This window comes from Mobula birostris, chromosome 1 (assembly GCF_030028105.1).
Source record: "Mobula birostris isolate sMobBir1 chromosome 1, sMobBir1.hap1, whole genome shotgun sequence".
NCBI classification, from domain to species: domain Eukaryota; kingdom Metazoa; phylum Chordata; class Chondrichthyes; order Myliobatiformes; family Myliobatidae; genus Mobula; species Mobula birostris.
In genome coordinates, this window is record NC_092370.1 from 75,608,668 (window position 1) to 75,622,131 (window position 13,464).

General features: G+C 45.4%; 1 protein-coding gene across 2 annotated transcripts in view; it reads left to right on the forward strand.

Moving 5' to 3' along the window:
* Positions 1 to 13,464, forward strand: part of LOC140197350 (laminin subunit alpha-3-like) — a 320,231-nt gene that overhangs the window by 106,619 nt on the left and 200,148 nt on the right. The window contains exons 13-15 of one of the 2 annotated variants that reach the window (XM_072257303.1): positions 1,796 to 1,933; positions 7,474 to 7,608; positions 11,707 to 11,841. In XM_072257303.1, the coding sequence (XP_072113404.1) occupies positions 1,796 to 1,933; positions 7,474 to 7,608; positions 11,707 to 11,841 (408 nt within the window). The remainder of the gene's footprint in view (positions 1 to 1,795; positions 1,934 to 7,473; positions 7,609 to 11,706; positions 11,842 to 13,464) is intronic. The other variant, XM_072257312.1, reaches the window with a different exon arrangement.

The following is a 13,464-nucleotide window of genomic DNA, read 5'->3' on the forward strand; positions in this document are numbered from 1 at the left end:
CATTGTTAATATGCAGATCATGCGTAAAAGTGCTTATTGAAACTAAGTCAGCTGGTACTTCAAGATGGCGCCAGCAAACAATGTGATCAATGGCAATGCCCTGCAGACAGTTCACTAAGCTACTTCTTTTAATTCTTCTTTTAAATATGATTCTACTTCTAAGCTGCGGGTGATTGGAACCTGTGATTTACATCTTGATGGTGTGTTTTTGGGTCGATTGAGTGAGCTGGTGCTTTGCTGTCTCTGAGGCTGTTCGGTGAGGTTTGGAATGGAGTGTGGCGGTCTGGATTCCTCGAAGCCTGGAAATGGGGTGCAAGTCCATGATGGAAGCCAGTGCTTCTCTCTAATTGAGTTGTTGAGCATGGTTAAAGTCGACGAGGATGAGAGCAGAGGATGGGTGGGTGTTCAGTGCTGTCTGCCTGCGTTTGACCGATCTTCCTCTCCTTTTCGTTAGCTTCTGTTGAGGAAAGTGCAAGAGTCTTGCGATCCAGGTTAGAAGGATTGATTGGCGAGGCTGTGGACTCATTTTAGGAGGCTCTGAGGACAAATTTCAGAGTTGTATTCTGTACTCCTACTTTGATAATAATTCTGCTTTGAATTTTTGAGTCTTTGGAATGAAACAGCATTGAAGTACAGAGGGATGTTGGGGTCCAGCTCCGTAATTTACTACAAATAGCTACACAGTTGGATAAGGTGATGAAGGGCACTTGCCCTCATTGGTAGTGGTGTTGAGCACAAGAGTAAGAAAGACACCTTGTAGCTACATAAAAGCTGAGCCTGACCACACTTGCTGTTCTGGCCACACCAGTAGGGGAAGGATGCAGAGACTGAGGAAAAGGTGCAAAAGAAGTTTACCATGATGCTGCCTGGAATAGAGGGTTTGAGCTATAAGAAACAGTTGGACAAACTTATGTTCTCTGAGACTATCGAAGGCTAAGGGGAGACCTGATAGAGATACTTAAAGTTATGAGAGGAATAGATATGATAGACAGACAGAACCTTCTCCCCAGTGTAGAACGTTAAACACCAGAGGACATGCTCTTAAGATTGTGGGGGGGTGGGTGTTAAAGTTTAAGGGTGATGTGCAGGGCATGTTTTTATTCAGAGATATTGTGTGAAATAGGCCCTTTGAGCCCATTGAGTCTTGCCACCTGGCAAACCTCAATTTTACCCTGGTCTAATCAGGGGACGATTTACAATGACCAACTAACCAAACAACCTTACACCTTTGGACTGTGGGAGGAACTGGAGGAATCCCAAGCATTCCACGGGGAGGATGTACAAACTCCTTACAGAGTACCAGGATTGAATTCTGAACATCGACCCCCGATGCCATTATTTTATGCAGAGTGCTAGATGCCTGAAATGGGTTACAAGTGGTAGTAATAGAGCAGGCAGTTCAATGGAGTTTAAGAGGATTTCACATAGACACGCGAGTATGATGGGGCTGAAGAGATTTGGATGATATACAGGAGGAGGACATTTAGTATAAATTGGCATCAAGATTGGCGCAACATCGTGGCCCAAATGGCCTGCCCAGTGATGTACTGTTCCATGTTCTGTGTGCAGGGAATAAAAATGTGAAATAGTGTGTGTTGGGGTATTAATAAGAGTAATATACAACAATTCAGAAAATCTCCCACTGTGGCATCACCAAAGTCCTGAGGGTCTGCGCAACTGGGGTGTTACTCTATTGTGGTGGGTTGCGATGTAGCAGTGCTCAGTCTAAGTACTGCGTGCATTCTGCGAGCTAACACTATCTGCAGAGCTTCAACCCTTACCTAATATTTTGCAGAGTGCCGATGTTACCATGCTGGTGTGTCTCCCCAAGTGTGTGACCCAAACACTGGGCAGTGCTTGTGTCGAAGAGGGTTTGAAGGTTACTTCTGTGAAAGGTGTTCGCCTGGGCATTTCCAGTTCCCCTCCTGTAAACGTAAGTAACCATTCCTATCCAGAGAGAGCCTGCCTACATGTGATGAGTAACGGTTTTCTATTTCCATCTGTCAGTTTTACGCCTGCCTTGGAATTGTGTTTTAAAGCTCCTGTCCAGGAGCAGACATTGCTTAGACTTGTAGAATTATCAACGCGAATGCATGGCATCACTTACCTGGAGAGCCGTGGAAGTTCAAATATTGGCTGTAATCATAAAATGGTAAATGTTTTATTATTGAGGTACAGTGAAAAACTGTGTTTTACGAACTGATCATACAGATCAATTCATTACCATAGTGCATTGAGGTAGTAGGAGAGAAAACAATGGCAGAAAGCAGAACGAAGTGCACTGTCACAGAGAAAATGAAGAGCAGGAAGACATTAAGGTTCAAGGGCATAACAAGACAGATTGTGTAGACAAGAGCCCACCTATTGTACAAGGAGACTGTTCAAGAGTCTTATAACAGTGGAATTAAAAGCTGCTCTTGAGTTTGGTGGTTTGTACTTTCAGGCTTTTGTATCTTCTGTCTGATAGGAAGGGGGGAAGAAGAGGGAATATTGGTGGGGGGGAAGGGGAGTAGAAGGGGTCTTTACTGAGCTAATATGGAGGGAAAGCTGGTTTCCATGATGTGTTGAACTATGTCTGCAACTCTCTGCTGTTTCTTGTGATCCCAGGCAGAGCAGTTGCCAAACCAAGCCATGATGCATCTGGATAGGATGCTTTCTGTGGTGCATTGATAAAAATTGGTGAGGCCCAAAATTTCTTTAGTCTCTGAGGAAGTTGAGGTGGTGGTGAGCTGCCTTGTCTGCGATGTTGATGTGGTTGGACAAGTACACACTTGATGATGTTCAGTCCGAGGAACTTGCAGCTCTCAACACGACTTTGGATAGATTTATGGGCAGTGATCCATGCTACAGGGGTGTTGGTAGGGGAGTATAACCGAGGCTGAGGTTAGCCCAATTATCGGACAATGGACTTCTGTTCCCGGTGTTGCTACACTTGGATAATGAATGGTCATCTGCAAAGTTTGGAACTTTAGAGTAAGTATGACGATCTGTCCATTGCACATCATTTAACAATCAAATGACAGGATTACCAGACTGTTTAATTGCTAGTGGTCTGGTCAGTTAACTATAATGAGTAGAAATTCTTTTCACCCTGCTAAGTGGTGGATTCAGCAGGTTCATGGGTGCTCTCCACCATTGAGGACGTCTACAAGAGCTGATGTCTCAGGAGGATAGCATCCATGATCAGGAGGCCCCACTATCTGAGCCATGCCCTGTTCTCGATGCCATCAGGTAGGAGGTGCTAAAGATCCACGCCTCAAGATTCAACAATGGCAATTTACCCACCACTTCAGTGCACTGTGTAATGGACTGATTTGTATGGACAGTATGCAAGACAAGTTTCTCACTCTACCTTAGTACATGTGATGATAATAAACTGAATGCTCAACTTCAGTGCTCCTCTCTCCTCCTTGAACCTTACCCCCCTGTGAACTCACTGCACTCCACTCTCTCAGCACCAATACCAATCACAACCTTACCATCAAACCTGCAGACAAAGGGGGTGCTGTTGTAGTGTGGTGGGCTGACCTGTATCTTGCTGAAGCCAGGCAGCAACTCTCAGACACCTCCACTTACTTACCTCTTGAAAAGGACCCCACTCTGGACCATTAGAAGATTGTCTCTGACACCATCATTAACCTCATCAATTCTGGAGAACTCCCATCCAAGCTCATTGTTCCTTTACCATACACTGCTCGTTTCTAACTCCGACCCAAGATCCACAAACTTGCCTGTCTAGGTCGACTCATTGTTCCTGCCTGCTCCAGTCCCACTGAACTTGTGTCAGCATACCTCAACTCCACTCTATTGCCTTGGTTCAATCCCTTCCCATCTACATCTGCGACACTTGACATGCTCTTGATCTCCTCAATAACTTTCAATTCCCTGGCCCTGACCACCTCATTTTCAACATGGGTGTCCAGTTCCTCTATACTTCTATCCCCCATCAAGAAGACCTTAAAGCTCTCCACTTCTTTCTCAACAAAAGACCCAACCAGTTCCCCTCACCACCCTCCTCCATCTGGCAGAACTAGTCTTCACCTCCAGCAATTTTGCCTTCAGCTTCTCTCACTTTCTTCACACACAAGGACTAGCCATGGGCACCCACATGGGCCCTAACGTTTTGTTGGCTATGTGGAACAGTCCACGTTCCAAGCTTTTCCTGGATATGGTCCCCTACTCTTCCTGCACTACACTGACAACTGCATTGGTGCTGCTTCATGCACCTATGTTAAGCTCACCAATTTCATCAACTTCCACCCTCCCCTTAAATTCACCTTGTCTATTTCTGATGCCTTTCTCTCCTTTCTCGATCTCTCTTTCTCCATCTCTGGAGAGAAACTGTCTACCAATATCTTTTATAAACCTACCAATTCCCACAGCTATCTCGATTATATCTCTTCCCACTCTGTCTCCTGTTAAGAAAAATGCTCGTCCCTTTTCTCAGTTCCTTCGTCTCTGCTGCATCTGTTCCCAGGATGAGACTTTCTTTTCCAGGACATCAGAGAGGTCATCCTTCAAAGAATGAGGTTTCCCATCCTTCACCATTGATACTGCCCTCACTTGCATCTCCTCTGTTTCCCAGACATCTTCACTCACCACACCTTCCTGCCACCTTAACAGTGGTAGAGTTCCTTTTGTCCTTATCTACCACCTCATGAGCCTCTGTATCCAACATCATTCTCCACAACTTTCGCAGGATCCTACTATCAAACACATTCATCCCTCTCCACTAACCTACCTCCTGGCCACCAGTAATGCTACATCTGCCCACTCACCTCCTCCCTCACCTCCATTCAGGGCCTCAAACAGTCCTTCCAGGTGAGGCATCACTCCACCTGCAAATATGTTGGGGCCTCCTCTGCATTGGTGAGATGCAATATAAACTGGGGGACCATTTTGTCAAGCGCCTTTGCTCCATCCACCAAAACTGGAATTTCCCGGTGGCCAACCATTTTGATTCCTATCCCCATTCCCGATCTGACATGTCTGTCCATTGCCTCTTCTTTTGCCGTAATGAAGCCACTCTCAGGGTGGGGGAGCAACACCTCATATTCCATCTTGGTAGCCTCCAACCTGATGGCATGAAGACCAATTCCTCCTTCTGGTAAAAATATTTTTTTTTCTTTCTTTTCCCTTTCCTTCTGCTTCTATTCTCCTCTCTGAACACTTACCTCTTCCCCTCACCTGCCTATGACCTACCCCTGGAGCCCCGGTTCCTTTCTTTCTCCCATGGTTTACGCTCCTCTCCTATTATATTCCTCCTTCTTCAGCCCTTGACCTTTCCCACCCACCTAGTTTCATGTATCATCTTCCAGCTAGTCCTCCTTCCCTCCTTCCCCTCTCCCAACCTTTTATTGTGGCATCTCTGCTCTTCCTTTTCAGTCCTGAAGAAGGGTCTCGGCCCAAAACATCAACTGTTTATTCATTTTCATAGATGCAGCCTGATCTGCCGAGCTCCCCCAGCATTTTGTGTGTGTTGGTTTGGATTTCCAGTGTCTGCAGACCTCTTGTGTTAATAATACACCAGTTCCAAATTCTCTTCCAATTCTTGAACTGACCTGGAAAGCCCCAATTTTACCACAGACTCTATTGATCTTGTACTTCTTAATTTGCATTAGTGCCTTTGTCTAATTTTGTGTATTTTATGATAAAGGTTAAGTATAATTTATTTTAACTAATGTTTATGTTAATTGATGTTTACCATATTTGCAATGTATTGTGCTCCTGCTGCAGAAAGTGAACTGTCATATGGTATGTGCCCATGAAAGTAAACTTGATCTTGAGCTTAACTGTGTCAAAGCCCACTGCAGGGATTTGTTTCCACTCAGTTCAGCTGCCACTTGCAGATGTTAGTGCCATTGAAAAGGGATGGAATAAAGATCAAAGATTAACTTTATTTGTCACATATACATTGAAACAAACAGTGAAATGTGTTGTTTGTGTCAATGGCCATCACAGTCCGAGATGTGCCGGGGGGCAATCGCAAGTGTTGCCATGCTTCTGCCACCAACATTGTAAGCCTACAACTCACCAACCCTAACTATTCATCTTTGGGTTGTGGCAGGAAACTAGAGCACCCAGAGGGGAGAACATACAAACTCTACAGACAGCGGTGCAGACTGAACCGCAATCGGTGATCACAGGTGCTGTAAGTGTTGTGCTAACCACTACACTATTGTGGTCAGCCAGTAGGAACTCTGTGGGCTCAAGGGCCTCTGTTTTTACAGTGGCAGTGCCCTCCATGGTTCACATTGCTGAATAGTGGACCCAATTGTTCTGTAACAGGAGATCCTCAGGGCAAGGGGGAAAAAAACAGTGAAAATTGAACAAACTGCAGATAGATGCTGGAAATCTGAAATAAGAAAGGAAAGTGCTTGAAGTGTTCAATCCAGGTATTATCTGTCAAGAAAGGAATCGAGTTAACACTTCTGTTACCCAGTGCAGACATGTCCCAAGTGCGGAGTGAGAGCCACTGAAGCAGGTTGATAGTTCACAAACTATAATGTAAACAGTGTTAAAGGGAAAATAAGCAATAAATGCTAGGCCAAATAGGGCCGTTAACTAAAACTCTCAAATGGGAAACGAAGCCTACAGTGCGGCTGAAAAGAACATCTAAACATTAAACAAATACCACTAGACTTCAGAATCAGTAGACTCGAAAGTCCAGTTTCTCAGGGAAGGCTGAAAGCAAACAGGCAGCGAAGCATTGCTGCGCTCTGTCCAAGTCTCGACAAGCACTACAATGACAAGTATGGAGTTAAATACTATAACGATTAAAGAATAATTAGCTGACGTGCAAATTCACGAGTGCAATTGCCGTATCTACTGCGCTGCCGAATCTGTGGCTGTGACAGCTTCACATTTAAATAACTTACTCATTGAGTAATACAGCACAGAAACAGGGCCTTTGCCATGCCAACCATGGTTCACATCTAAGCAAGTCCTATTTGCTCACGTTGGGCCCATATCCCGCTGAAACTTTCTTATCTATGTACCTGTCCAAGTACCTTTTAAATGTTGTTATTGTACCTGTGTCAACCACCTTCTCTGGCAGCTCGTTCCATATAGTGACCACCCAGTGGGGTGGGTGGGATCTTTGATTATGTTGACTGCTTTACTGAGACAGTGAGAATAGATAGAGTCCGTAGAGGGGATGCTGGTTCCCGTGGGTGTACTGAGCTGTATCTATAACTCTCTGCAGTTTCTTGTGCTCCTGGGTGGAAAAGCTGCCATTCCAAGCTGAAATGCATCAGGACAGGAGGCTCTCCATGGTGTATCTGGATAAGTTGGCGAGGGGTGAGCATTAGGGTGAGAGTAGAGGTTGTGTTAGTGGGATTTGAACAGTGGTTTGTAGATCAATGGTTCAGCATTCTGACTGCTAATCCATTAACTTAGTCTCTCCTGTCACGTGTACACATTCCACTGCTGCCCGTTTACTGACCAATGTGTGATGTGACTCTCGTTCTGCAGCCTGTCTCTGTAGTGGGTTTGGAACTCTGCCTCGGGTGTGCGATGACCTCGGGAAGTGCCTCTGTCGAGCAGAGTTCGGGGGCCCTCAGTGCAACCACTGTCAAGTGGGTTATCACTCCTTCCCCTACTGCCGAGGTAGGAACTGGCATTGATACATCTTGTGATCGCCTGGAATCAGAGTTGTATCCTGTCACACACAGGCCTCGTTCATATCTACAGGATGGTCCGCATTGTTTGTCAATGTTTAGTGAAGTTTAAACAAAGGTTTGCTTTCATAACACAGCCCTTGCACACTCAGGAGACAAAAGAGACTGGATTCTGGAACCTGGAGCAACATACAGACTCCTGGAGGAAGTTGGTGGGTCAGGCAACACCTGTAAGGGGAGATGGATGGTTAATGTTTTGGGTTCTGCCCCATTTCCCTCCACAGATGCTGCCTGACTCAGAGTTCCTCTGGCATCTTCCAGCCTCCACGTGCTGCAAACATCAGGGGCCGGCAAAAATACAGTTGGAATTGCGTCTGCTGCTGTAAATTGGAAGTGCACAGCACGCTCCCTGTGATCTGACAATGACCAGATCTTGGGTTTGGTGCCACATGTAGAACATAGAGCATCAACAGTGCAGCACAGGAACAGGCCATTTGGCCCACAGTGCTGTGCTGAACAAGCTAAAAAAAAAATCAAAAACACCCAAACACTAATCCCTCCTACCTACACCATGTCCACATCCCTCCATCTTCCTTGCATCCATGTGCCTATCCAAACGCCTCTAATGTATTTGCCTCGACCACCACAACAGGCAGCACATTCTAGGCATCCATGACTCTCTGAGTGAAAAACTTACCCCTCACATCCCCCTTGAACCTACCCCTCTTACCTTCTATGCATGCCCCCGGTATTAGACATTTCAACCCTGGGAAACAGATACTCTCTGTCTACTCTATCTTTGCCTCTCCTAATCTTGTAAACCTCTGTCAGATCTCCCCTCAGCCTCGGCTGCTCCAGAGAAAACAACCCAAGTTTATCCAGCCTCTCGAGATAGCACATTTCCTTTAACCCAGACATCATCCTGGTGAACTTCTTCTGCACCCTCTCCCTAAGCCTCAAAATCCTTCCTATAGCAGGGTGACCAGAACAGTATGCACTACTCCAGATGTGACCTAACCAGAGTTTCATAATGTTGCAACATAACCTCCTGACTTTTTAACTCAATGCCTTGACTAACAAAAGCAAGCAATTCCATAAGCCTTCTTAACCACCCTATTGTCCTGTGCAGCCACTTCCAAGGAGCTGTGAGCTTGGATCCCAAGGTCTGTCTGCTCAGCAACACTGTTTCAGATCTTGCCCTTAACGGTGTACTGTCTCCTTGAATTTGCCCGACCAAGGCACAACACCTCACATTTATCTGGGTTAATCGCCATTTGCTATTTCTCTGCCCATTTCTGCAACTGATCTACATCACACTGTATTCTTTGCCAGTCTTCTACATTATCTACAACTCCACCAATCTTGGTATCATCCACAAATTTACTCACCTCCGGTCCCCATCTACATTTTCATTCAGGTCATTTATTACATCACAAACAGTAGAGGTGCCAGCACAGGTCCCTGCGGAAGTCCACCAATTATGGACATGGAGGGGTTAAAGTTGATCAGGAAGGTAGGACAACTCCCTTGTTGGCCGATTGTGTTGGTGAGGATTCAGGTTCATTTATTTATCACATGTACATTGAAACACGCAGTGAAATATTGTGTTGTTGTGTTAACAACCAACTCAGGATGTGTTGGGGCCAGCCCGCAAGTGTGGCCCCACATTCCGTTGCCAACACAGCATGCCCAAAATATTCAGCAGAACAAAACAAAACAACAGCAGCAAAGCGAGCCTCTCTTCTTCCTCCCACCACCCACCCACCTGCTCACACATACAGATCGGCCTCCAACCCCAGGACAGGCCACCTCCAGGTCCTGCCCTGGACTCATAGACATCAGGCCCTCCGACATCTGGACATGCCGACCCAGGGGCTTCGACCTCTGACACTAAGATGTTGAGCATTTGCCAATGGAAAAGTGGCAGATGGAGTTTAATCGGGGCAAGTGTGAGGTGTTGCATTGGGGAGATCCAGTGCAAAGAGAGATACCAAATAGCTGGATCCTTACCAGCGTTGATGAGTAAAGAGATCAATTACGTACCTCCCTAAAAGTGACGGGGTAGGTGGGGTAAGGGTTCTCTGGTTATTGTCCGACAGAGGGATGCTGACTCTAACACTGGTACAGAGAATTAAACTCAAAGACCAAAGTGTTGCTTCTTGAGCCCCACCTGACACCTTTGGATTTTGAGCTCACTGACAAAACCAGCACTCACTGTATCCTGAACTGCCCCGAGGTGGTGGGGGTGATCTGCCTTCTTCAACCCCTGCAGCCCTTCATGGTGACATTGGGGAGGAACCTCAGGGTTTAGACCCAGTATCGATGAAGGACCAGCGATGCACTTCCAAGTTGGGGTTTGTGTTACCAAGAGGAAGTATTGCCATGGGCCTTCTGTTGAGTTAGGACAGAATATAGAACACTACAGCCCACAATATCAATGCTGAAATAAAGGCAAATTAAATCAAATCTCTTCTGCCTGTACATGATCCACATCCCTCAATTCCCTGCACATTCATGTCTCTGTCTAAAAGCCTCATAAACACCACTGTTGTATCTGCAACCACCACTACACCTGGCAGCCTGTTCCAGGCACCCACCACTCTCTGTGTAAAATACTTGTCCCGCACATCTCTGTTAAACTTTTCCCCCCTCACCTTAAATCCATGTCCTCTGGTATTTGACATTTCTACCTGGGAAAAATCTATTTACCCTACCTATGCCTCTCATAATCTAATACAAGTAACTTATGTCAGGTCTTAATAAACTTCTGTCAGGTCTCCCCCTCAGCATTCACACTCCAGAGAAAATAACCCAGGTGTGTCCAACCGCTCCTGACACCTCAGCTCCTCTAGTCTAGGCAGTATCCTGCATGCTCCCCAAAGACCCAGATCCTCCATGTAATAGTGACCTGAACTGTACACAGTACTTGAAAAGCTGCTTATCCAAAATTTTATACAGCTTCCACATGACTACCAGGCGCAATATCCCTACCAATGAAGGCAATCGTTGCCGTACGCCTTCTTTCCCATCCTACCTAGCTGTGTGGCCACTTTCAAGGGGTTACGCATTTCCACCCCGAGATACAACATGGATCCTGACATTAACTGTGTACTTTCCCCTGAAATTTGAGCTTAAGATTTTTTTCGTTAGGTACGATCTCTGATGTTGCTGACTTTTTTTGTCTTTGTCTTGTTGCCATGCACTGTCGAGATGTTTACTGACATACTGAGTCAGGGTAATGACTGTGGATTTCCTTCCCTAAATCAGGCAGGGCTTTAAAATAATCCAATAGTTACACCATCACCAACACTCAGTCTAGCTTGAATTTAAGTACAAGGGGATTCAAATACATGTCTCCCAGTTCAGACCTTTGCATGTTGGCACAGGAATGCAACTGCAAAGTCACACCCATGTCATGGTTTGTTGTCAGATAACCACAGTGGAGATTGTACAGGAAATGAATGTATAGGATAGTAGATGGGGGGGGGTCTATCCAATGGGATGCCAGGTCCGGAATGGTGTGGAGCATGGTGAGAGTTTTTGGAGTTGTAGCTGTCAAAGAAGGTGTTATTATAGAGAGTCATAGAGTCACAAATGGAAACACCCTTCTGACCAGGTGGTTCGTGCCAGTTGCCCATGTTCAGCCCATAACCTTCCACATGCTTTCCCTCCACATACCTGTCCAAACACCTCTGAAATGTTGCATTTGGACCCGTCTTGACCACTTCATCTGGCAGTTCATTCCAGGTATTCACTTTGCTGCACGTAAAGTTAGCTCTCAGGTCTTTATATCTCTCCCCTCTTATCTTGCACCTGTGCCCTCTAGTTTTACATTCCCAAACATTGGGGGAAAGACTTTGACTGTGCACCCATGGTTTTATAAGCTTCTTTGAGATCACCCCTCATTCTCTGTTCCATGAAATAAAGATCCAGCATGGACAACCTCTCCCTGTGACTCAGGCTCTCCAATTCAGGCAACATTATTGGAAGTCTCTTCCGCGCCCTCTGCAGCTCGATCGTGTCTTTGCTATAATGTCTGCGCCGGCATCTTCCCTTGTTGCTCACTGTGCCGATGACTGATTTGCAGCCTGTTCCTGCGACCCTGTGGGATCGGTAAACAACAACTGTGATGCTGCTGGACGATGTCAGTGCCATCCAAACTATATGGGACCAACCTGTAGCCAGTGCGCAGACGGTTACTACGGCCACCCCAGCTGTTCACGTAAGTGTGTTGCTGCTACCTCCCTTCACAGCATGACTAACTAGTACATAAAACATGGGAACAAGCCCTTCAGCCTACAATGTTGTGCCAGACTCATTAAACTAGTAATTAAACATCTAACTAACCTAATCTCTTCTGCCTGCACAATGTCCATATCCCTCCATTTCCTGTGCATTCACCTGCCTATTCCAGAGCTTCTCAAAGGCCTCTATTGTATTTGGCTCTACCACCCCAGGCAATGCATTCCCGGGATCCACCACTCTCTGTAATAAAGTTTGCTCTGAATACCTCCCTTGAATATTCCCTCTCTCACCTTAAAAGCATGACCTCAAGTATTAGGAAAAAGATGCCGAGTATCTACTCTTTCTGTGTTTCTCATAATCTTATAAACCTCTGTCACATCTCCCTTCAGCCTTTGCCTCTCCAGAGAAAACAACCTAAGTTTGTCCAACCTCTCCTTAGAGCATCTACCCTCTAATCCAGGCAGCATTCTGGTAAACCTCTTCTGCATCCTCTCCAATGCCTCCACATCCTTCCGACAGTGGGGTGACTAGAAATGAATGCAGTACTCCAGATAAAGCCTCACCAGAGCTTTACAAAGATGCAACATAACTTCCTGAATCTCAATATAACTTCCTCAATTGTTGACTAAGGTTGCAGTGCGGCTTCTTTAAAACTGGGTGAGTGTTTCGTTCAGTGGGCAGATTTGACTTTTCTGAGCAGAGTCAGAATCAGGTTTATTATCACTGGCATGTATAGAGAAATTTGTTAACTTAGCAGCAGCAGTTCAATGCAATACATAATATAGAAGAAGAAAAATGATAAATCAATCAATTACAGTATACATATATTGAATAGATTAAAAATTGTGCAAAGACAGAAACTGGGCTAGTACCCAAGATGGAGCTGACAAAATTTACAACCCTCTGCAGTTTCTTTCAGTCCTGTGCAGTAGCTCTCCACCCCCATACCAGACAGTGATGCAGCCTGTCAGAATCACTCCAGTATCAAAGCAAATCCTGTATGTTGTACACTAAAACACAGCCTCCAGTGGAAGATCTGTGACTAAAAGGGTTGTTTCAGAGTGGTCAATAATAATCTTTTTAGTTATTTTCAAGATAACCAGCCAGAGTTTAGAAGCAGATTCTGCAGTTTAAGCTGGAAAAGTGCAGAAAAGACCAGTGAGGAGGTTGCCAGGATAGGAGGGATTGAGTTATAAGGAGAGACTGGACAGCCTGGGACTGTTTTCCCTTGGGTGAAAGAGGTTGAGGGGTGACTTTATCATGGGTTATAAAATCATGAGGGGCTTTGATATGTGATTGGTCACAGTCCTTTTCCCAGGGTAGGAGAGTCTAAAGCCAGATGGCATCATTTAAGTTGAGAGGGGAAAGGTTTAAAGGGGACCTGAGAGTTCCATTTGCCTGTGTTTGGTATATAAACCTTTAAAAATTTCCTGCCCCAATGTATTTTAAATGTTGTTTTTATACCCACCTCTCCTATTTCCTCTGGTAGCTCATTCAATATTGTCAACCAACCCTCTATGTGACAAACTTGCCCCTCAAATCCCCTTTAAATTGTTCCTTAATTAATCACCTTAATTAATCCTATGCCTTCCCGTGTTAG